The following is an 18,136-nucleotide window of genomic DNA, read 5'->3' on the forward strand; positions in this document are numbered from 1 at the left end:
GACTCAGCAGCGGCACCACTGAGTGGACTAATTTTTGACGTGGATAAGTAAATTTTACCAGAGCAGGTCACCTAAAATCTTGTTTAATTCCATGACAACTGTACTGTCTGCCTATCTAACGATTTGATCGTTGGATTATTCTTCCTCATAGAATAGTGCTCCAAGGTCGTTAGTATATTAATTGCGTATGCTTGGTTTCGCTCATAGTAGGGCCCGCCCGCCTTTGTGACGGTGTGGGATTCCTCGTCACCTCCCTTCCTTTCCTATCCTTCCCCTGGAGGTGTCGTTGGGCTCCCATCGCGGCGATGCCTCCATTCCTTTTTCCTTCCTCTGTCCTCCCCCTCTCGAGAGGCATGGGCGTATAAGTCTCTGACTTGGTTCCCGGTCCTCGAGAGCGTAACCTTTGCGGGGCCCGCCCTGGGACCCCCGAATCCATTGTACTGTCTGCCTACAAAAAAGGAACTTAAGATTCATCAACTACAATGAATATCTTTTAAGTGGAAGGATACGGATGGAGTGTCTCCTTGCCATAAAGAACCAATTCTCCAAGACCATATATAGCATTGTTTCTGACATCATCATTTTTATCCTTGGATGCATTGAGCAGCAGAGGCAAAAGATTTAGAGCATATGCAGAAACTCTATATGACAATGGCTCAATTGACTCAGAAATGGTTCCAATGCTGAAAGACTTTTGAGCAACAGTGCAGCTTTTCTTCTGTAAAAGAAAAAATAAAAACTTTAAGGCACACACCATAAACTTAAGCCTGAAAACTGAATAAAATCAAAAAAATTTTAATCTTTTCTGCAATTGACCAAATGACATCTTGCACTATAGTTCACTTACAGTTTTGGCAATAAGAAGAGGATAAAATTGCTCAAAATAAACAGCGAAGTCATCAGGGCTCATTGCCTTCCCCAATTTTGGAATGATATCACCGGCACATTCAATCAGAAGCTCATCCTGCTCAGCATCCTCGTCATCTGACTCACTGTCATCCTCAATAGCATCTTGACATTCAACCTGTAAAAATATAAGATTTAATTTACTGAACAGCTAGGGGTAATTCCAGTGCAATCACATGAGTTAAAATAATAGTTATCGAGTTCTGGGATTACCTGACTAAAACGATTCATTTATGCTGAAGTGACGCCAAGTACGCCAATCAAACAGGGTTCCCACTCTAACTAAATTATAAAATTCACAGTTTTTTCCAGGTTTTCACTGTTTAAATGTCGACAAATTCACGGTATGTTGAAAAGTTATTTTTGATATACATATTGATCGCGTAACAATAACTGGCTGCACGTTAACTAAAAATATTGCAAACGCGATAATGCAAACACAGCAATGAAAGTGCTCTTATGACATCCCCTATCACTATCAAAATTAAGGGATGGCTAAAGGTTGTGTGTGGGAAAATGGATGGCGACAGGGAAGTGAAGAGGTGTCCGATTTCTCGCCAGGGTTAATGATCACTTTGGCTAACGGTCTTCCAATCACAGCCTTAAGGTCTGTGTGTCGTCATGACACACGGACCAATATTTGCGCTTCGAATATACGTGTGCAGATAAATGCGTGGACAGTGTCTGCGAGTGACTGACCTTGAAATATGATCGACAAATCAATTTTTCTTTTGATCCGTCAATCGTAGATCTACAATCAAATTTGAGAGGTTTTACGACTAATTTCACAGCTATTTCCAGGTTTTGTCACAGTAGACGAAATTCAAGGCTTATATTGTGACAAAATAGTGGAGTGAAAATTAATAATTTAAATTTTACACAAAATACATTCTGTCACCTGCAAAGCATTAATAATATAAAGCACTGGAACCAATACTAGTCAGCAAATACGCTTGAAAGATTCTTTACCTTGCATTGTAATACATCCTTGATTGAATTGACGATGGCTTCTCGATGACCTTCTCCTTTCAAAATACTACTACCTCCTTCCTTGAGCATTTCACAGTAGGCATCAAGAGCAGACATGACAACATCTCTTTCCATGTCAGTTCTTACTATTTCAGCAAGCTTTGGTACAAACATATTTAGAGCCTCAGCAAGAGCTAAAGGTGTATAAAAAAATAAAAGTCATAACTTAATCAACGGAATAACATTAACATAATCAGAAATGTAATTTAAGAAGGTAATATTAAGTTAAATAAGGTATAAATATGTGCACACACAGTCAAAAGTAAACCTAATGTTTCACTAGGTATTGGAGCATAGAATGAGGGAGCTGCTACTCTTTGCAAAATTTAAAAAAAGCTGAAAATTTGCAATACCAAAGGTCTACTCCCATTGAATGTAGAAACATGGGTTAGGAATTGGACTTGGCAAAAATAATTTGCAATACCATAGGTATACCGTAAGTGATATAGTGGCAAATACAATATACTACTACTAGTGCTCCCTTATATTGCCAGACATAATGAACAGTTTAGATAAAAAACGTGTAGACCATGCTCAGGTAAGATAAAATGGGTTTAGTTGGCTCAGAAGGGCCCCATTGAAATTATCAAGTATACAGCCTATTTGGGGAAATCCTCGTGTGTGCGAGTGTCAGAGGGAGAGAGAAACGTTATTTTTCCCTTCTCCCCCATTTCACTTTTTGTTTGTACATTTAAAAATGATTCACACGCACTCCATTCCTACAAAACATGAAGAACTGAAGGACAAACTTTGTGAACTCATATGAAATACACACAATAACCCCATACCCACAGAGGGCAAGGAACAGTTCCCCCTAAGCCTTGTTTTCCTCGCCTTTAAGAAAAGTATAAATGAAGATGTGCAGTGGTGTAGAGAGAGAATATGCTGGAAGCCTTTTCCTCCATACAGAAGAGGCATGATGAATATTGATCAGGAAGTACGAGGAGGCAATTGCGATGCCCCCCAAAAAAAAAAAAAATAATAACAAGGAGATGGAAGGCAGAATAATACCAGCAACAGGGAGTGATGCCACCAAAACCTATAGCCATCCGGAAAGTGGCTCTCAGCATTCGCACAGACCTTAGCAATAACTGCTGCTACTGCTCAGGATGCCATCCCCACGAAGATCCAACGCTGAAAGCCATCAACTCCAACGAAGAACCCTGATAAGTACTGTTTCTTCCCACAAACACCCTGTTACCTTTTCCCCCTTCGCCTCCCAGGAAATTGTGAGAAGATGCCAGAAATAAATGTTTTTGCGTTATTTAATTCCCTTTATCTACGTACTTCCCTCCTCACTATTTTCCCCTTTAAGGAGAGGTGCAAGAGTGAATTATGCCCTAGCTATTTGCTCTCAATTGTATTTGCTAGCAAGAAAATTAGAATGGTGTTATCATGAAGGGAATAAAATGCCATGAAAAAAAAGGAAGCACAAGTTGGCTTCCTTCGTAGCAAAATAAAAATAAATATGATGACAGACAAGAACTCACTATACACAAAGGAAATGCACATTTTAACACTATAGTACATGACTGGAATAATGAAATGCCCACATTCTAACAACCAAATAACAAAGAAAATTCTTTCTGAAGTTTACAGAAAATGTATAAATACCTTTCTTATCCTCAGAAGTATCATGGGTGTAGAAGGAGATGCAAAAGCTAGAAAGAGCTTCAATTGAAGACTTCCTGATATCTTCTTGAGGATAATTTATAAGTTTGAACACCTCCTTAAAGGATGTTTCCAGATATGGCACAAATGCAGACCTAAAATTTTTAAATAATTAGTTTATGTACTATAGAATCCATTCAAAGAAATATCTAAGCCACTCAATTATGATTAGGTACTCACTTGGCATTAGCAGCAATTTCCCTGAGAGCTAAGCATGCTTCTTCCTTCTCTTCAGCATACGAATTTTCTACACTATATCCTGAAAAAAGTGTACAACAGGTTTCATCTGATGGCTTCAACTTTTGCGGTGCATGGAATGGTTGTCCAGTTACAATCCTTCTGGGTCAATTTCCACATCAAATGTCAACCAAGAGCTGACATATTGTCCCCAATACTAAAGACCTCTGGGCAATGATCAACCTTTATCGCTCATGGGGACTATAAATCATAATGGGAGTAGGTAGAGTACTGATATCAAAGATAATCTTTTGTTCTTCATCTCTGCTAAAAGTCGTAGAGTGGTTCCTTTCCTCCAAGGTTTCTAGTTACATCTCGCACTTGCCTCCATGGTTTGAATAGTGTTACAATGCCACACTTCATAAAAAGTGTAGCTCATCCTGTTTACCAGTACAGGCAGTCCTCCACTTTCGTGAACTCGACTTTCGTACAATTCACACTTTTGTACGTTCCAAATTAACACTATTTAGTTGACTTTCATACGCTTAATTCAGACTTACGAACGTTTGTCTGCAATTTTTTGAAATTCCACGGTGTTTATTGCACATCCCTACATTCAACTGTTTCATATGGCAGTACATGCTGACAATACGAAAATATACGATCTGGGGCAGTATTGACTTTAATCAAGATGATTTTTTTGAGAGAGCCACTGCCTGCTATAGGCTCCTTTATCGAGAGAAAAAGAAAGCTGTAGTTCAGTTTTCATTGGAAATACATTCATTTTTCAAAAAAGTTGACTAGACACCATAAAACAGCTTCCAATAAAATTAACAAATAAAATTGCTTCTAATTGCATTTTTCCATTTGAGTGCTGTTTAATTCATGTATGACATGTACACCTTCAGCAACAATATTGCACGAAACATGTGTATGCCGTATGTCTTTTGTCTTTTTAGAATAACATGCAAAAGATATATGACCACGAGATGCCACCTGCCGAGGAATTATGATGTAAAAGGTATCAAGATTGAGGGTTCAACAATTGCATTTTGCTATGCTTCCTGATGTCTTTTTATTTATAGTGGATGTTGTAAGTGGAATGTCAACTGGAACACCTAGAGGAAGTTTCACCTGGTACAGTGAGTCCTCGTTTAACGTCACTTACCGTTCCTGAAAAATGTGACGTTAAACGAAATGACGTTAATCGAAGCACAATGTCCCATAAGAAACAATGTAAAAAGTGAATATCGGCTCCTAGACCTCACAATTCCTACGCGAAAAAATTTTAGCGTATCATATTTGGGCCATTTCTTACGATGGGAATGCCAAACTATGGCATAAACACGAGTCCCTGTCTTCATTGACGGCAATACCAGCAGCGACGTACATCCTTCTCCATTTTTGTATCTTCCCGCGTTTGTTTTTTCGGCTTCGCTATGGTGGTCACCTGGGCATCATCGCCTGGGCATCATCATCGCTCAAACATCGTCGCAGTTACAGGAACCAAGATTATTGAGTACACGGCGAAAAAGTGACGACAAATACTCCGAGTTCTACCCGGAAAAATTCCTAGAAATCACTTTTCAGGTTCCAGAAAACCGTTATGTCAAGTAAAATTTGCTAAAACTTTACTTGACATTTACGCACTTAACATTTGCGCACCTACCTAAGAATTCATTTTGCAGAAAATTTGCTATAAACGTAATTGAAATTGACAATAAACACACCGTTTTACACTTCGTTTAGACTGACTGTATTACCGCCCACAAAACGAACAACCTGCAACGCCCGCCGCTTCGCATTTTTTTCTCGCGCGAAATTTAAAAGACCTGACCAGACCTGACGTTATCGCGAAGCAAAGGTGCGATAAACGAATGACGGTCTCAAAATTTTCGTGACGTTATCGCGAAATGACGTTAAACGGGGTGACGTAGAACGAGGACTCACTGTACACTACGGAATTCTTGTTTTTTTAACTTTTACTTACATTTTCTGAGTATTTTCAAAAGAAATTACAAAGAGTGAGGAATTTTATTAATTTATTATTAAACATTAGTTAATAAAAATAAAGTGAGTAAAAAATAAGGATTTAATACGTATATTTTGCTCTTTTGGAACGTAACCACCAATTAGTACGGAACTCAATGGTTAGACTTTTGTACACTTTTCCAGGAATGCATTGTGTGCGAAAGTCAGGGACCTCCTGTACTCTCTATAAAAGATAGACTTCCAGAAAGGCCCAAATCTACCCTCAACCCCTCCATGATGATGTAAGGACTCCATGCACAATAAAAGTTGATCAATCGTCCCGAGGTCTCAAGCATCGGGGACAAAACATTGGCCTTTAAAAAAACTTGACAAGGGATTCAACCCAAAAGAAACATCTCTGGATATATAAGGTGTTACTACATTGTTTTACCAGTATGAAAAATACCTCTTAAGTACGTTGTCAAAGACAAGTTAAGAAGATTCACGTTCAAACTGTAACTAACACTGTACGATGCAAACAGTTTGGGTGAAAAATAAATTTTGACATATTTTTACCCAAGCAGAGCCCCACCCCAGTAATATTTGAACCAAATTTAGCCACAAGTACAAGAAATTAAAGTGTAGCCAAAAATATGGTTACAGGTATAGAAATATGTTATAGAAATTATTTTTTAAAAAAGGCAATAACACTCACCCGCAATTTCTGAATCATCGTCCTTATCTTCATCATCTGATTCACTTCCTATGTCCTCTTCATCCCCAGTGTCACTCACATCCTCATAAACAGGAAAAGCTGCACCCTCCTCATCTTTAAAATGAGGCTGTAAGTAATAAAGAATTTATTCAGCAAGCAATAATAATAAGAGGAATGAAATTTGAATACTGCAGTAATGCATTCACTATTTAACAAAGATATTTTTCATTCATAATATTCAGAGTACAAAATATGCCTACAAACTACCGTATAAACTCGTGTAACAGACGCATAAACGCAAGAGACCCACACCTATTTTGAGCATCACAGCTAAAGAAAAAATTTTTTCTGCGTTTTTCCTCATCTCATCGCCTGGTGTTGCAGATGTACGCCTGGACTTTCGACAGTTATCAAAATTTCCACTTTCAATACAAAAAATTTACGTGGCATCTTTCAACTAAACTTACATGACATGTATGGTGCTTGGAGATAAGTAGGTATTCACTTGTAGTCGTAACCTAATGATGCTTACTAGGGATGGTTGGATCGGATACCACAGATACAAATATCCACAAATAATGCCCTTCACTGGATACTTCGGATCTAAATTTGCTGAAGAAATCTAATCTGGATACGAAATTATAAATCCTCTCTTCGCATACGCCGTTGCACTGCAATGCTTGTCCTATTCATGAACAATTTTATTTAAAAGCTCTAGTAGGAGTAATTGAACAATTTCAGCCATGGAAAATTTTAAGGCAAATTAAGAAAGGCACATAGTGTGAATCCTCCCAAGAGATTGGACAACAATCGGGGGAATCTCAGAGCCCTAAGATAATAACCACAGCGTAGATTTCTCAAAACCACCCTCAGCCCTACATTAGCCCATGCCTCTGACTTTTTCCTTTCCAAGGCCACAAAGGCCATAAATCATTATCTTCAAAGGAAAATATCAAGTTACACGGGAACAATGAAATTGTGTTTCACACCCTGTCTCAATAACTGACCTTTTTCAGTCTACTAGCTTCAATACTGCCAGTTTATGGAAGCCAAATGCTGGGTGAGTCACCTACTGAGTGCAAAGATATCTCGATAGTTTTCAGCAATAGAATCACATACACGATGTTCAAAAAAGAATGACACCTAACACGGCACATTCCTGACAGCATTTAAGTTTTTTAAGCTGCAATTAATTAACACAAAGCTTTATAGTAACAAGGCTACTAATATTCAACATTGTCCAAACAGCACAATTTCCAAAGAAACAACGGGTCATTCCATGTCAGTTCATCCAGGCATGACACCCACCGACTCGGATTTTGATAATACTTGGCAATTTTCATCCTTCCATGTAGGAATGAAAGAGTGTAAAATATTTCTTGGCTATCTCTAATAGTTTTATTTTCACGACCATTTGAAGTTTGGGTGAAACTGCAGTTTTTCAATGAATGCGGTCTCCAGAGGCACTTGTACCTCCAGAGGGAAATAATTTGTCTCAGCCATAGTTTCCATCCGATTCTCATGAAATTTTGCAGGGTTACTAGAGAAGTCATGAGGATTCCAAAAACTAATTGAAAAATATCCTAAGGGATACTGGAAATTCTCTAAACTCATGTGTTTCATAAGATTTTAGAAAATTTTGCTCCAAAAACATGGTTCTATAAAACATCAAATTTTGACCAGAGGCAATATCTGAATCAAGCTAAATTATTTTTTCTAATATTCCTTAAGGTATAACCCACCACCTGTAAAAATAAAATTCATGGCTTTTTGCTTGCTTTGTTGCTAAAAAAAATTTTATGTAAAAAAAAATCCCTTTTCACGACTCTGGTAGTCGGTGTTGGGTCATCCTTCAAGTGTGATGAAATGCTTGTGTTAACTGTATTGTATATCTAAGCAAATATTTACAACATGAATCTAGTACATAGTAAGTTCAAAAATTAAAACATTTTTTATGTGCAGGTTGTTTTTCTCCCGATAAGAAAAATATATTTTTGAAATAGAATATTTTAGGGAATTCATGGCACTTACCCATCATTGCTGGGGATAACTTGATTGTTGCTTGATAAAACACATCAAAATACAGGATACCTTTCAATACAAGTTAACTTTATCCATTTTGTATTGACAAAAAACTTCACAAATGTGTTTAACTTCATTAATGTTGCACAACTTATAGAAAAAAATGTTAGAAGATACATTGTCTAACCTTGACCAGCCTTTTCTCAAATGAGGGCTAGACATTAACTTGTACAGTATCTTCTTTGAAGAAATGATACTTTTTAACTTCATAGTGGAGCTGAGAAAAATATCAGATTACATTGAAATATGGTAACAATGTAACCACATCTTTTAGACCTGAACTGGGTTCATTGAACAGAAAGTGGAAATGACCTGAGGAAGCCCTGCCACTTTTACCATTTATACAAAGTAGTTTTTCTCTCAGGAGGTGGGTATTGTTTGCCCTTTTACTACCCCAGTTGCCCTCCAACTTTGGAAGAGTGAGCATCAAGTTTTTTTTCAATAAGTTTTGTGGTTAATATTTGTGTCCATCTCTAGAAAGCAGGTATGTAAACCTTAAGGAAAATATTTTGACAAAATTTGTTCTTTCTATCTCAGTTAACAATCATTTGTCACTTTCATATTTTATTTATTATTTAGGCTGATGCCTTTATAATGGCCCAGTATCAAGAGCTTGGTAACTGCAGTGTAGGAGAACATAGTGGTACAGAGTGCCATAAAACTAGCTACACTCAGTTATTGAATATCCTAAAATTTAAAGAATTAAGTGCATTGGAAAGACAAATGATTGAACTCAGGAGTGGCATAAGTTCTGGACTTCTTTTGAGTATCTGTGAGCACCATAAAACCTACTTCTTAAAAAAATATAAAACATATCAAATTACTTGCTGTGATCCATTTAGATGTCATAGGAAAAAAATTTGTAAATCTCTACGAACATTAACAGCAGCATTTGCATTCAAGATAAATAGCATACCAGAAGCTATTAAAGCAATTCCGGGACAAAAAATTTGTAATTCATGTAGAGAAAAAGTGGATAAATACACACACCATATTGAAGAAAACTGTGGCATTGAAGAGGTAATCCCCCTTGCTGGCAGTGATGATACTGTTGTAGATTTTGACAAAGATTCGGGGAAAGAAAAAGCACTGGAGGAAATAAATTCATCCTTCAAGGAAATGGGCGTGTCTCCTTTAAAACTCCATGCAGTTGCATCCCACAGCAAATCTATGTATGCAAAAAGGAAACTGAAAGTTGCAACTTCTACTTTGAACAAAAAGGTTTGCAAAGTATTTGATAAAGAATTCCTTCCAGAGCATGATTCAGAAGTTCTTGTTAAAGCGAGTGATATGGATGTGCTAGTTGGGTTGCTAAAAGAAAAACTGGTGACAGCAGGCAGCCGGCGAGAGATTATTCAGCTACTAACACTAGCTCCGACTTCGTGGAGTAGGAAAAAAGTAGCCACCGAATTTAATGTGAGTGAATATACAATTCGGCAAGCTAGGGAACTTCTAAAAATGAAAGGCATCATAGCCATACCAGATCCAAGGAGGGGCAAAAACATAGAACAAACTGCAGTGGACTTAGTTCAGTCATTTTACCAAAATGACGAGTATTCACGCCTTATGCCAGGAATGAAAGACAAGGTGAGTGTGTCCAAAAATGTCCACCAGCAAAAGAGGTTACTTCTAAGTAACCTAAATGAGCTGTATGCAGCTTTTAAATTTGAATTCCCACATGTAAAAATAGGGTTTTCAAAATTCTGTCTGTTGCGACCTAAATGGTGCGTGTTGGCAGGCTCCTCTGGAACCCATTCTGTATGTGTCTGTGCTATCCATCAGAATGCATCACTTCTTCTCCACGCATGCTCAATAGAGGAGACCTACAATGACCTATTTGATTACCTGGTATGTTCCAAAGATAGCAGGGATTGCATGTTACGGCACTGTTCAGAATGTATGTCTGACAAACGACTGAAGGAACATCTGAAAAGTAAATGTGAGGAATGGGACCCTGAAGATGAAGTGACATACAGTGCATGGGTGACAACAGATCGGGCCCAACAAATTAGGTTAACAGTGACTCTGGATGAATACATCAACAGTCTGGTGAACAATCTGGAAAAACTTCTCCCACATTCCTTCATAACCAAATCCCAGGCGAGATACCTAAAAGAACTAAAAAATAACCTACAGCCAGATGAAGCCATTGTTTTGCTGGATTTCAGTGAAAACTACCATTATGTGGTACAAGATGAGGTTCAGGGTCATCACTGGAATCAGGATGGTTGTTCCCTACATCCAGTAGTAATTTATACTCGTGGACAGCTGCAGAAAGATCTCTGTGTGTCAAGTTTGTGTGTATTTTCTGACGATCTAGAACATGATGTGGCTTTTGTATTTGAAACGCAAAAAATAGTCACTCAGTTTTTAAAGGAAAAGTTCCCTGAAGTAAAGAAAGTGCAATATTTCAGTGATGGTTGTGCTGGTCAATATAAGAACTGTAAAAACTTTATAAACCTGTGCCATCATCACTTGGACTTTGACTTGCATGCTTCTTGGTCATTTTTTGCAACTAGTCATGGGAAATCTCCATGTGATGGGATAGGCGGAACAGTTAAGCGCATTCTTACAAGAGAAAGCCTTCAGCGGGATCTAGGTAACACAATGACTTCCACTGAAAAGGTGTTTGAGTTCTGCAAGTACAAAGCGGATAAAATTTCATTTTATGTTTTAAAAAAAGAACAATTGTCAATGATTCGGCAACAATTAGAAACTCGCTGGAGCCATGCAAAAACAATCCCAGGTACTCGTAGCTACCATTCTTTTATACCAATTTCAAATAACATTATTGCGACAAAAAAAATTAGCTTTGATACCACGTACAGTTCTGTCCACAATTTCTTGATAAAACCAAGTTGGGAAGAAATTATGACAAAAATTTGTACTAATTCTTTTGTGGCCTGCTTGTATGACAATCACTGGTTTTTTGGGCTAGTTATGTCAAAGGATGTTGATCAATGTGATATAAAAGTGAAATTCTTGCATCCTTATGGGCCAGCAAGATCATTTTACTGGCCAAATGAGAAAGAAGATATTTGCCATGTTCCTGTAAATAATGTCATTTGTAATGTGGAAACCCCTACTACAAGAGGCTCAGGACGAATGTATTACTTCTCGGAGAAAGACATTGAACGTGTGAACCAACGGCTGTTGGATTTAAAAGGAAAACTTGGAATTACCACTACTGGGAAAAATATGTAACTCTAGTGTCAACTGAAATATTAGCTTTCTCAGAGATAGGCCTCAGTGAAGACCTTGGATACTATGCTAATTAACCACAAACTGATGCACAGACAAAAGTGACTAGATATTGTGATTGTTGATTTATAAGTTGTGCAACATTAATGAAGTTAAACACATTTGTGAAGTTTTTTGTCAATACAAAATGGATAAAGTTAACTTGTATTGAAAGGTATCCTGTATTTTGATGTGTTTTATCAAGCAACAATCAAGTTATCCCCAGCAATGATGGGTAAGTGCCATGAATTCCCTAAAATATTCTATTTCAAAAATATATTTTTCTTATCGGGAGAAAAACAACCTGCACATAAAAAATGTTTTAATTTTTGAACTTACTATGTACTAGATTCATGTTGTAAATATTTGCTTAGATATACAATACAGTTAACACAAGCATTTCATCACACTTGAAGGATGACCCAACACCGACTACCAGAGTCGTGAAAAGGGATTTTTTTTTACATAAAATTTTTTTTAGCAACAAAGCAAGCAAAAAGCCATGAATTTTATTTTTACAGGTGGTGGGTTATACCTTAAGGAATATTAGAAAAAATAATTTAGCTTGATTCAGATATTGCCTCTGGTCAAAATTTGATGTTTTATAGAACCATGTTTTTGGAGCAAAATTTTCTAAAATCTTATGAAACACATGAGTTTAGAGAATTTCCAGTATCCCTTAGGATATTTTTCAATTAGTTTTTGGAATCCTCATGACTTCTCTAGTAACCCTGCAAAATTTCATGAGAATCGGATGGAAACTATGGCTGAGACAAATTATTTCCCTCTGGAGGTACAAGTGCCTCTGGAGACCGCATTCATTGAAAAACTGCAGTTTCACCCAAACTTCAAATGGTCGTGAAAATAAAACTATTAGAGATAGCCAAGAAATATTTTACACTCTTTCATTCCTACATGGAAGGATGAAAATTGCCAAGTATTATCAAAATCCGAGTCGGTGGGTGTCATGCCTGGATGAACTGACATGGAATGACCCCAACCATAGCATGAGCGCATTCAAACAAGACGAGATAGACCGGAAACTTCAGGCACCGCAAACTGTGCACAGCTTATAGCTCCCCACCTTCGCTTTGAAGGCTATGATATTAATGCAGGTTTGGATGTGTTCATCCCTGTAGAGAACCAGTAGATCTAAGACAGCAGTTGAGGTTTTTTTCACAGCGATGTATTTATTCAAAGGGATTCAATCAAATGGTGCACAGAACTTAGCTGATAAATAACAACTTTCACATTCACAAACATTCACAGATTTAACTCAGGTAAGAAAAAGAACAATTACTTATTAATGTTAAATTCAGGTGATTACATTTCAAATAAGTGGCCTATACTTACAACAATCCCTTCACAACTGCGAACAGACGCCAGCAATAATTCCACAATCCGTGGCAGAGTTGAGCCCATTTCTTCCCCAGCAACAGTAGAAACAGAGGCAAATAGACCATACGCACTCTTTCTAATATCTGGATCATCACATTTTTCCGCGATAGAAAGACCCAAATTAATACATTCATGAGCCAATGGCTTGAAATGTGCAGCACCAACAGTGCGAGCCAAAACTCCAAGTGTGTCCAGAGCCTGGCCTTTAAGTTGATCCTCATCACTTGTGCTGTCTCCACCACCACCATTTTCTTGTGGAGTTGCAGTTTGAAGCAAGTACATTTTGAGGCATTCCATTATCCTCGGAAAATATGGTATCATATCCTCTTTGGCAGCATTAGCTAGAATTTTTAAAAATAAGTAAGGAGATCAGTATTTCAAATTACTACCGCAGCAAGTTAGGTCAAGACAGGCATATGAGTGGTCAAGTAGAGCGGCAGAAGAAATTATAAAAATTAGTGATTTCAAAATATACAATGATTATCATTAACTGCCACCAGTTCACTATCAGTAGAAGGTCATCAGGTGGCATGCACACACAAAAATTTGGGAATTACTCAAACCCACTGTATGATCTTAGGTTCAACATATTCATTTCACACAAAATACAGTAAAACCTCAAAAAAAAAAAAAAAAAAAAAAATCAAGGGAACCATATACAGTGAAACCTGCCTTTAGCGGAACCTGAGTTAGGCGGAAACCTGTCTTATCCGGAAAATTTTGTTGGTCCTGGCAGTCACTATAGGGTTTTAAGTGCATTGGTGCCCTCTGTTAAACGGAAACTGTCAAACGCGGAAACGGAATCGATTCCCGGGCACGTGTTTCTTGCTTAAGCGGAATTGCAAAAAAAAAAATTCCATGGACAATTTTTACCGTAAGGAAATAAAATACTAAAAATGTTTTGTAAAGCCATCTCCATAGAAAATAATCCAACGGAACCAGCTAAATGCGTCGCACGTTCACCATGGTCTACGTCATTATTGACTGACATCACGTCGCAGGAGGGACTTATGACAATATTGCATCAACCTTGACCACAGCACTTCCGCGTCTCCCTAAACCTAGTGTTAATCCTCCTCCAGTGCCTTATGTCCCTCGTCCCTAATGTAAAGTGCAGTGCGTTTCGTTTCACGTACATTGTATCAAATGCTCAACAATACTCCACCCCTCTTCCCTCCTGCTACCTCCTTTCTTAACCAATCCGCCAACCCATTTTTGCAGCAGATACAAGTGAAGTTGAAGTGTGGAAAGACTCAAGTTTACGAAGCAATTAAGAAGAAGGACGAAATTAAGAAAGAATTCGAAATAGGTAGGTTCTAAGAAACATATTTCTTCTTTTCCCATGCCGCAATAGTTTTCAAAACGACACACCATAAAATAATTGTTGTTTCCGTCGATTATTTTAGGCCTTAATTTACATTCAAAGAGGAAAACGCCTCTCTGCGAATATGAAGAAATAAACGATTTAGTTTGGGAATGGTTTATGCGGGCAAGATCGAGGAATATTCCATTGTCAGGTCCAATAGTCCAAGAAAAGGTCAAGGAATTCGCAGTTTCTTTAGGAAAATTGGATTTTAAGGCCTCCAATGGATGGTTAGAGAGCTTCAGAGCAAGACACAATGTTGCTTGGAGCAGTTGTTGTTGGCGAGTCAAATGACGTTGACATGGAAACCGTGGAGTGGAAATGTAGGGTTCAAGTAAAAATTAAAGATTATCAACCATGTGATATCTACAACGGGGATGGAACCGGAATGCATTTTAGGGCTCTGCCGTCTAAATCATTGTGTGTAAAAGGAGACAACTGCAAGAGTTTACATGCATTTCCGAGTTCTATTTATATAAATTAGGGTAAAAATTCAAACAATGATGTTTTATTTACACTAATTCTTTATTCTGTGGGAGGGAAGCACTCAAAGGAGCATTTGACCATTTTCATTTGTGGGAATATGGCAGGGGAGCTCCTAAAGCCTCTTGTCATCCGGAAATCAGCTCGACCACGATGCTTTAAAAACGTTGAAATTGAGGAAGCTACCGGTCAAATGGAGTCGGAATAAAAAAAGCATGGAACACGGCTTCAATCATGGAAGAGTGGCTTAAAAGTTTCAATGTCGAAATGAGGAGGAAAAATAGGAAAGTCATACTTTTCCTTGACAATGCAACCTGTTACCCTAAAATTAACCTGGCGAATGTGAAGCTAGCCTGGTTTCCGGCAAACACAGCAAGCATCACTTAGCCAATGGATCAGGGAGTAATTAGATCGCTGAATGCACAATATAGGAAGAACATGATGCGATCATTATAAGCTGCAGCAGATACTGCGAATTCAGTATCAGAGGTATAAAAAGTATCAGTGCTGGATGCCATTAATTGGATTAATTTGGCAGTGAAAGATATTAAAACATCAACTGTTAAACAATCTTTCGCCAAAGCTGGAATTCTGCCAGAGCTGATCCTCGAGGAAGGTAAAGAAAATAATTTACATCCTGACATATCACCAATGTAAATGCATATTTACGCATTTACAGGATTATATATATGACCTTTGCTATTTAGGAGCCAATGGTGGATCTAAGCGAATTTGAAGTAAGTAATAAACTGAGATAACATGAGTGCTGAGAGATTTGTGGATTTCGACAACGATCTTCTCACGAGCAATGAAGATGGTTCCTTAACAGCCAATAATAAAGGAGAGGAAATCTGTGATACCGACGAAGAAGTGACCTTAATATGTGAAGAAAATAAAAAATCGTATAGAGAAATGTTGGTCTCGTCAAAAGAATTAAAAGAATGCAGTCTCACCAAAGATTACACTGATTTGTTTAACATCTTGCATGGGGCCATTGGCAACGTAGAAAATTGTATTCTACAGGAAAAAAGGAAAGACAGACAAAAATGACTGATTACTTCAAATAAACTATTTAAAAATAATGCGATGCTGTTCTTTTATGATTTCATTATAATTAATCATTTCATAATCGTCAACGTGTAGAATTTGAGTCAAACCAACCTTTTAGGCAACGCATTCAATGGACGTGATATGACTTTCGCGGTCTTTTTTTAATTGTCAGACCCTGAGTTAAGCGGAATACTGTCTTATCCGGAAAAAAGTGAAGGGCCCGAGAGATTCCGCTTAAGACAGGTTTCACTGTAGTAGCAATTGGTACATGGATAAACATCATGTGACATCGTAATGTTGATACTGTGTATGTCATGTTGCGACATAAATATTACAGTAGAACATCAATTCAGTAAGAGAAGTTGGTAGATGGAAGGTAAAGATAAGTTATGAGTCAATAAAGTATCTTCCTTATTCAGCCATTCACTTTTAAGATTAAATAAAAAAATGCTAAGTTGCCCCCCACTTTTATGGGAATTGGTGACGTCATTTAAGGTTTCTTTTCCTTTACTTGATCAGGAAGAACCTTTCCCAGAGGGGAAATCACTAGCAAGGGAGTAAACAACAACGAACCAAGGCCCAAACACAAGACCAAGGAGGAGCAGAGACTGAGTGAAGCTCTAGAAATGAGTTTGTGATGCCATCAACACCTATGCAAAAGGGTTCCATTTTTCATGGAAAATACCTCTAGAAGTTGGAGGCAGATTGAAAAATGAAAAATATAGATCTAAAGATTGGATCAACAAACTTTTATACCTCACCACATTGCATAGACATAGGCTAAAGAATTGAAAATGGAACAGAGGGCTTACCAGCTGCACCAATGGCACTCAGACCCAATTCACGCAGATGAACAGAATTGGCAGGATTTAAGGCAGTGAAAAGTCTTTCCATAAGGACTGGTAAGTAGGGCAGAAGTTTTTCCCCTAAATTCTCACAAAACATTTCCAGTGCATAAAACATCCTATCAACACCAGGTGGTTCTTTTCCATCAGTTTGTAACTGAGTACATAACTGATCCAAGTAGTCAAAGAGAACAGGGAGAAGGTCAGATGCAAAGTTACTTATTTCAGGCTGAAAAAAAAAAACATATATTAGATTATTTTCTTCTCTCAAAAAATCAAGTAGGGACTAAATCAGTAACATTGAGAATAACCTGGAGGTGCTCAGAAAACTGGCCAAGTGCAAACAGAGCGGCATTTCTGACAACAGTTTCTTTTGATGTAATACCATTGCAAATGCAGCGAAGAAAGAGCTCCAAATATTTTGTTCTTATACATTCTGCACACCCCTCCGCAAGAACTGCAAGGGACAGATAAGAAGCCCGTTTTGCATACAGATCCACTCCCTGGAGAGCAGGTTCTATGTACTGAAGCTGAAAAGTAAATATTCAATATTACAAAGACATGCAAAAACAAATAAATCCACTTAAATTATACCCACTATCCTGCAATTTATGTTCTAACAAATGTTCAGTTTAAGTTGATGTCCTCAAAGAAAGTCAACTCCACCACTAATACCCAGAGTTGAGAAAAGAGATATAATTTGAGGAAATACAGGAATTGGTTAATTACAACAGACAATTTAAAACCCCCCCTAGATGATTTATCCTTAAATCAACATGAAAAAAAATAAAACTACCCATGCCTCCCTAAAAAAAATCATATCACTATAAAACTGTTAACCATCTAAAAGATTGCCTTGGCTAAAAACATCAAAATATTAGTGGGGACATTTACAAACCGCAACAATAATAACCACAATCTATATGGCTCACATAAAAACTACGAGAACCCCTAACCTGGGGCCTTAAATTACTAGCCTATATGGGCGAGCAGGGCCTCCTGGAGTCTTACCACTTATTTTTGTTTTCTCTCAGAGATTCAGATTCTCGGTCAATATCATTTGCAGATAGTAAATAATGCTAATCTATACTAACTAGAGGTTTTGAGCTTATATTAGAAACTGTTTAATAAGTGCATGCGTTTGCCGTTAATAAAATAGTTTGAACTCAGGATACATATTCACTAGTGATGGGTCGGTTCGATTCC

At 37.6% G+C, this 18,136-nt stretch overlaps 1 protein-coding gene across 1 annotated transcript in view; it reads right to left on the reverse strand.

Moving 5' to 3' along the window:
* The window catches only part of LOC124159077 (importin-4-like), a 40,678-nt gene that overhangs the window by 6,714 nt on the left and 15,828 nt on the right, over window positions 1–18,136 (reverse strand). Inside the window, exons 7-15 of the mRNA XM_046534602.1 lie at window positions 17,242–17,460; window positions 16,898–17,159; window positions 13,145–13,530; window positions 6,470–6,596; window positions 3,787–3,865; window positions 3,550–3,701; window positions 1,876–2,069; window positions 848–1,024; window positions 510–718 (exon numbers count right to left, since the gene is read on the reverse strand). Of these exons, the coding sequence (XP_046390558.1) occupies window positions 510–718; window positions 848–1,024; window positions 1,876–2,069; window positions 3,550–3,701; window positions 3,787–3,865; window positions 6,470–6,596; window positions 13,145–13,530; window positions 16,898–17,159; window positions 17,242–17,460 (1,805 nt within the window). The remainder of the gene's footprint in view (window positions 1–509; window positions 719–847; window positions 1,025–1,875; window positions 2,070–3,549; window positions 3,702–3,786; window positions 3,866–6,469; window positions 6,597–13,144; window positions 13,531–16,897; window positions 17,160–17,241; window positions 17,461–18,136) is intronic.

This window comes from Ischnura elegans, chromosome 1 (genome assembly GCF_921293095.1).
Source record: "Ischnura elegans chromosome 1, ioIscEleg1.1, whole genome shotgun sequence".
In the NCBI taxonomy this organism is placed as follows: Eukaryota; Metazoa; Arthropoda; class Insecta; order Odonata; family Coenagrionidae; genus Ischnura; species Ischnura elegans.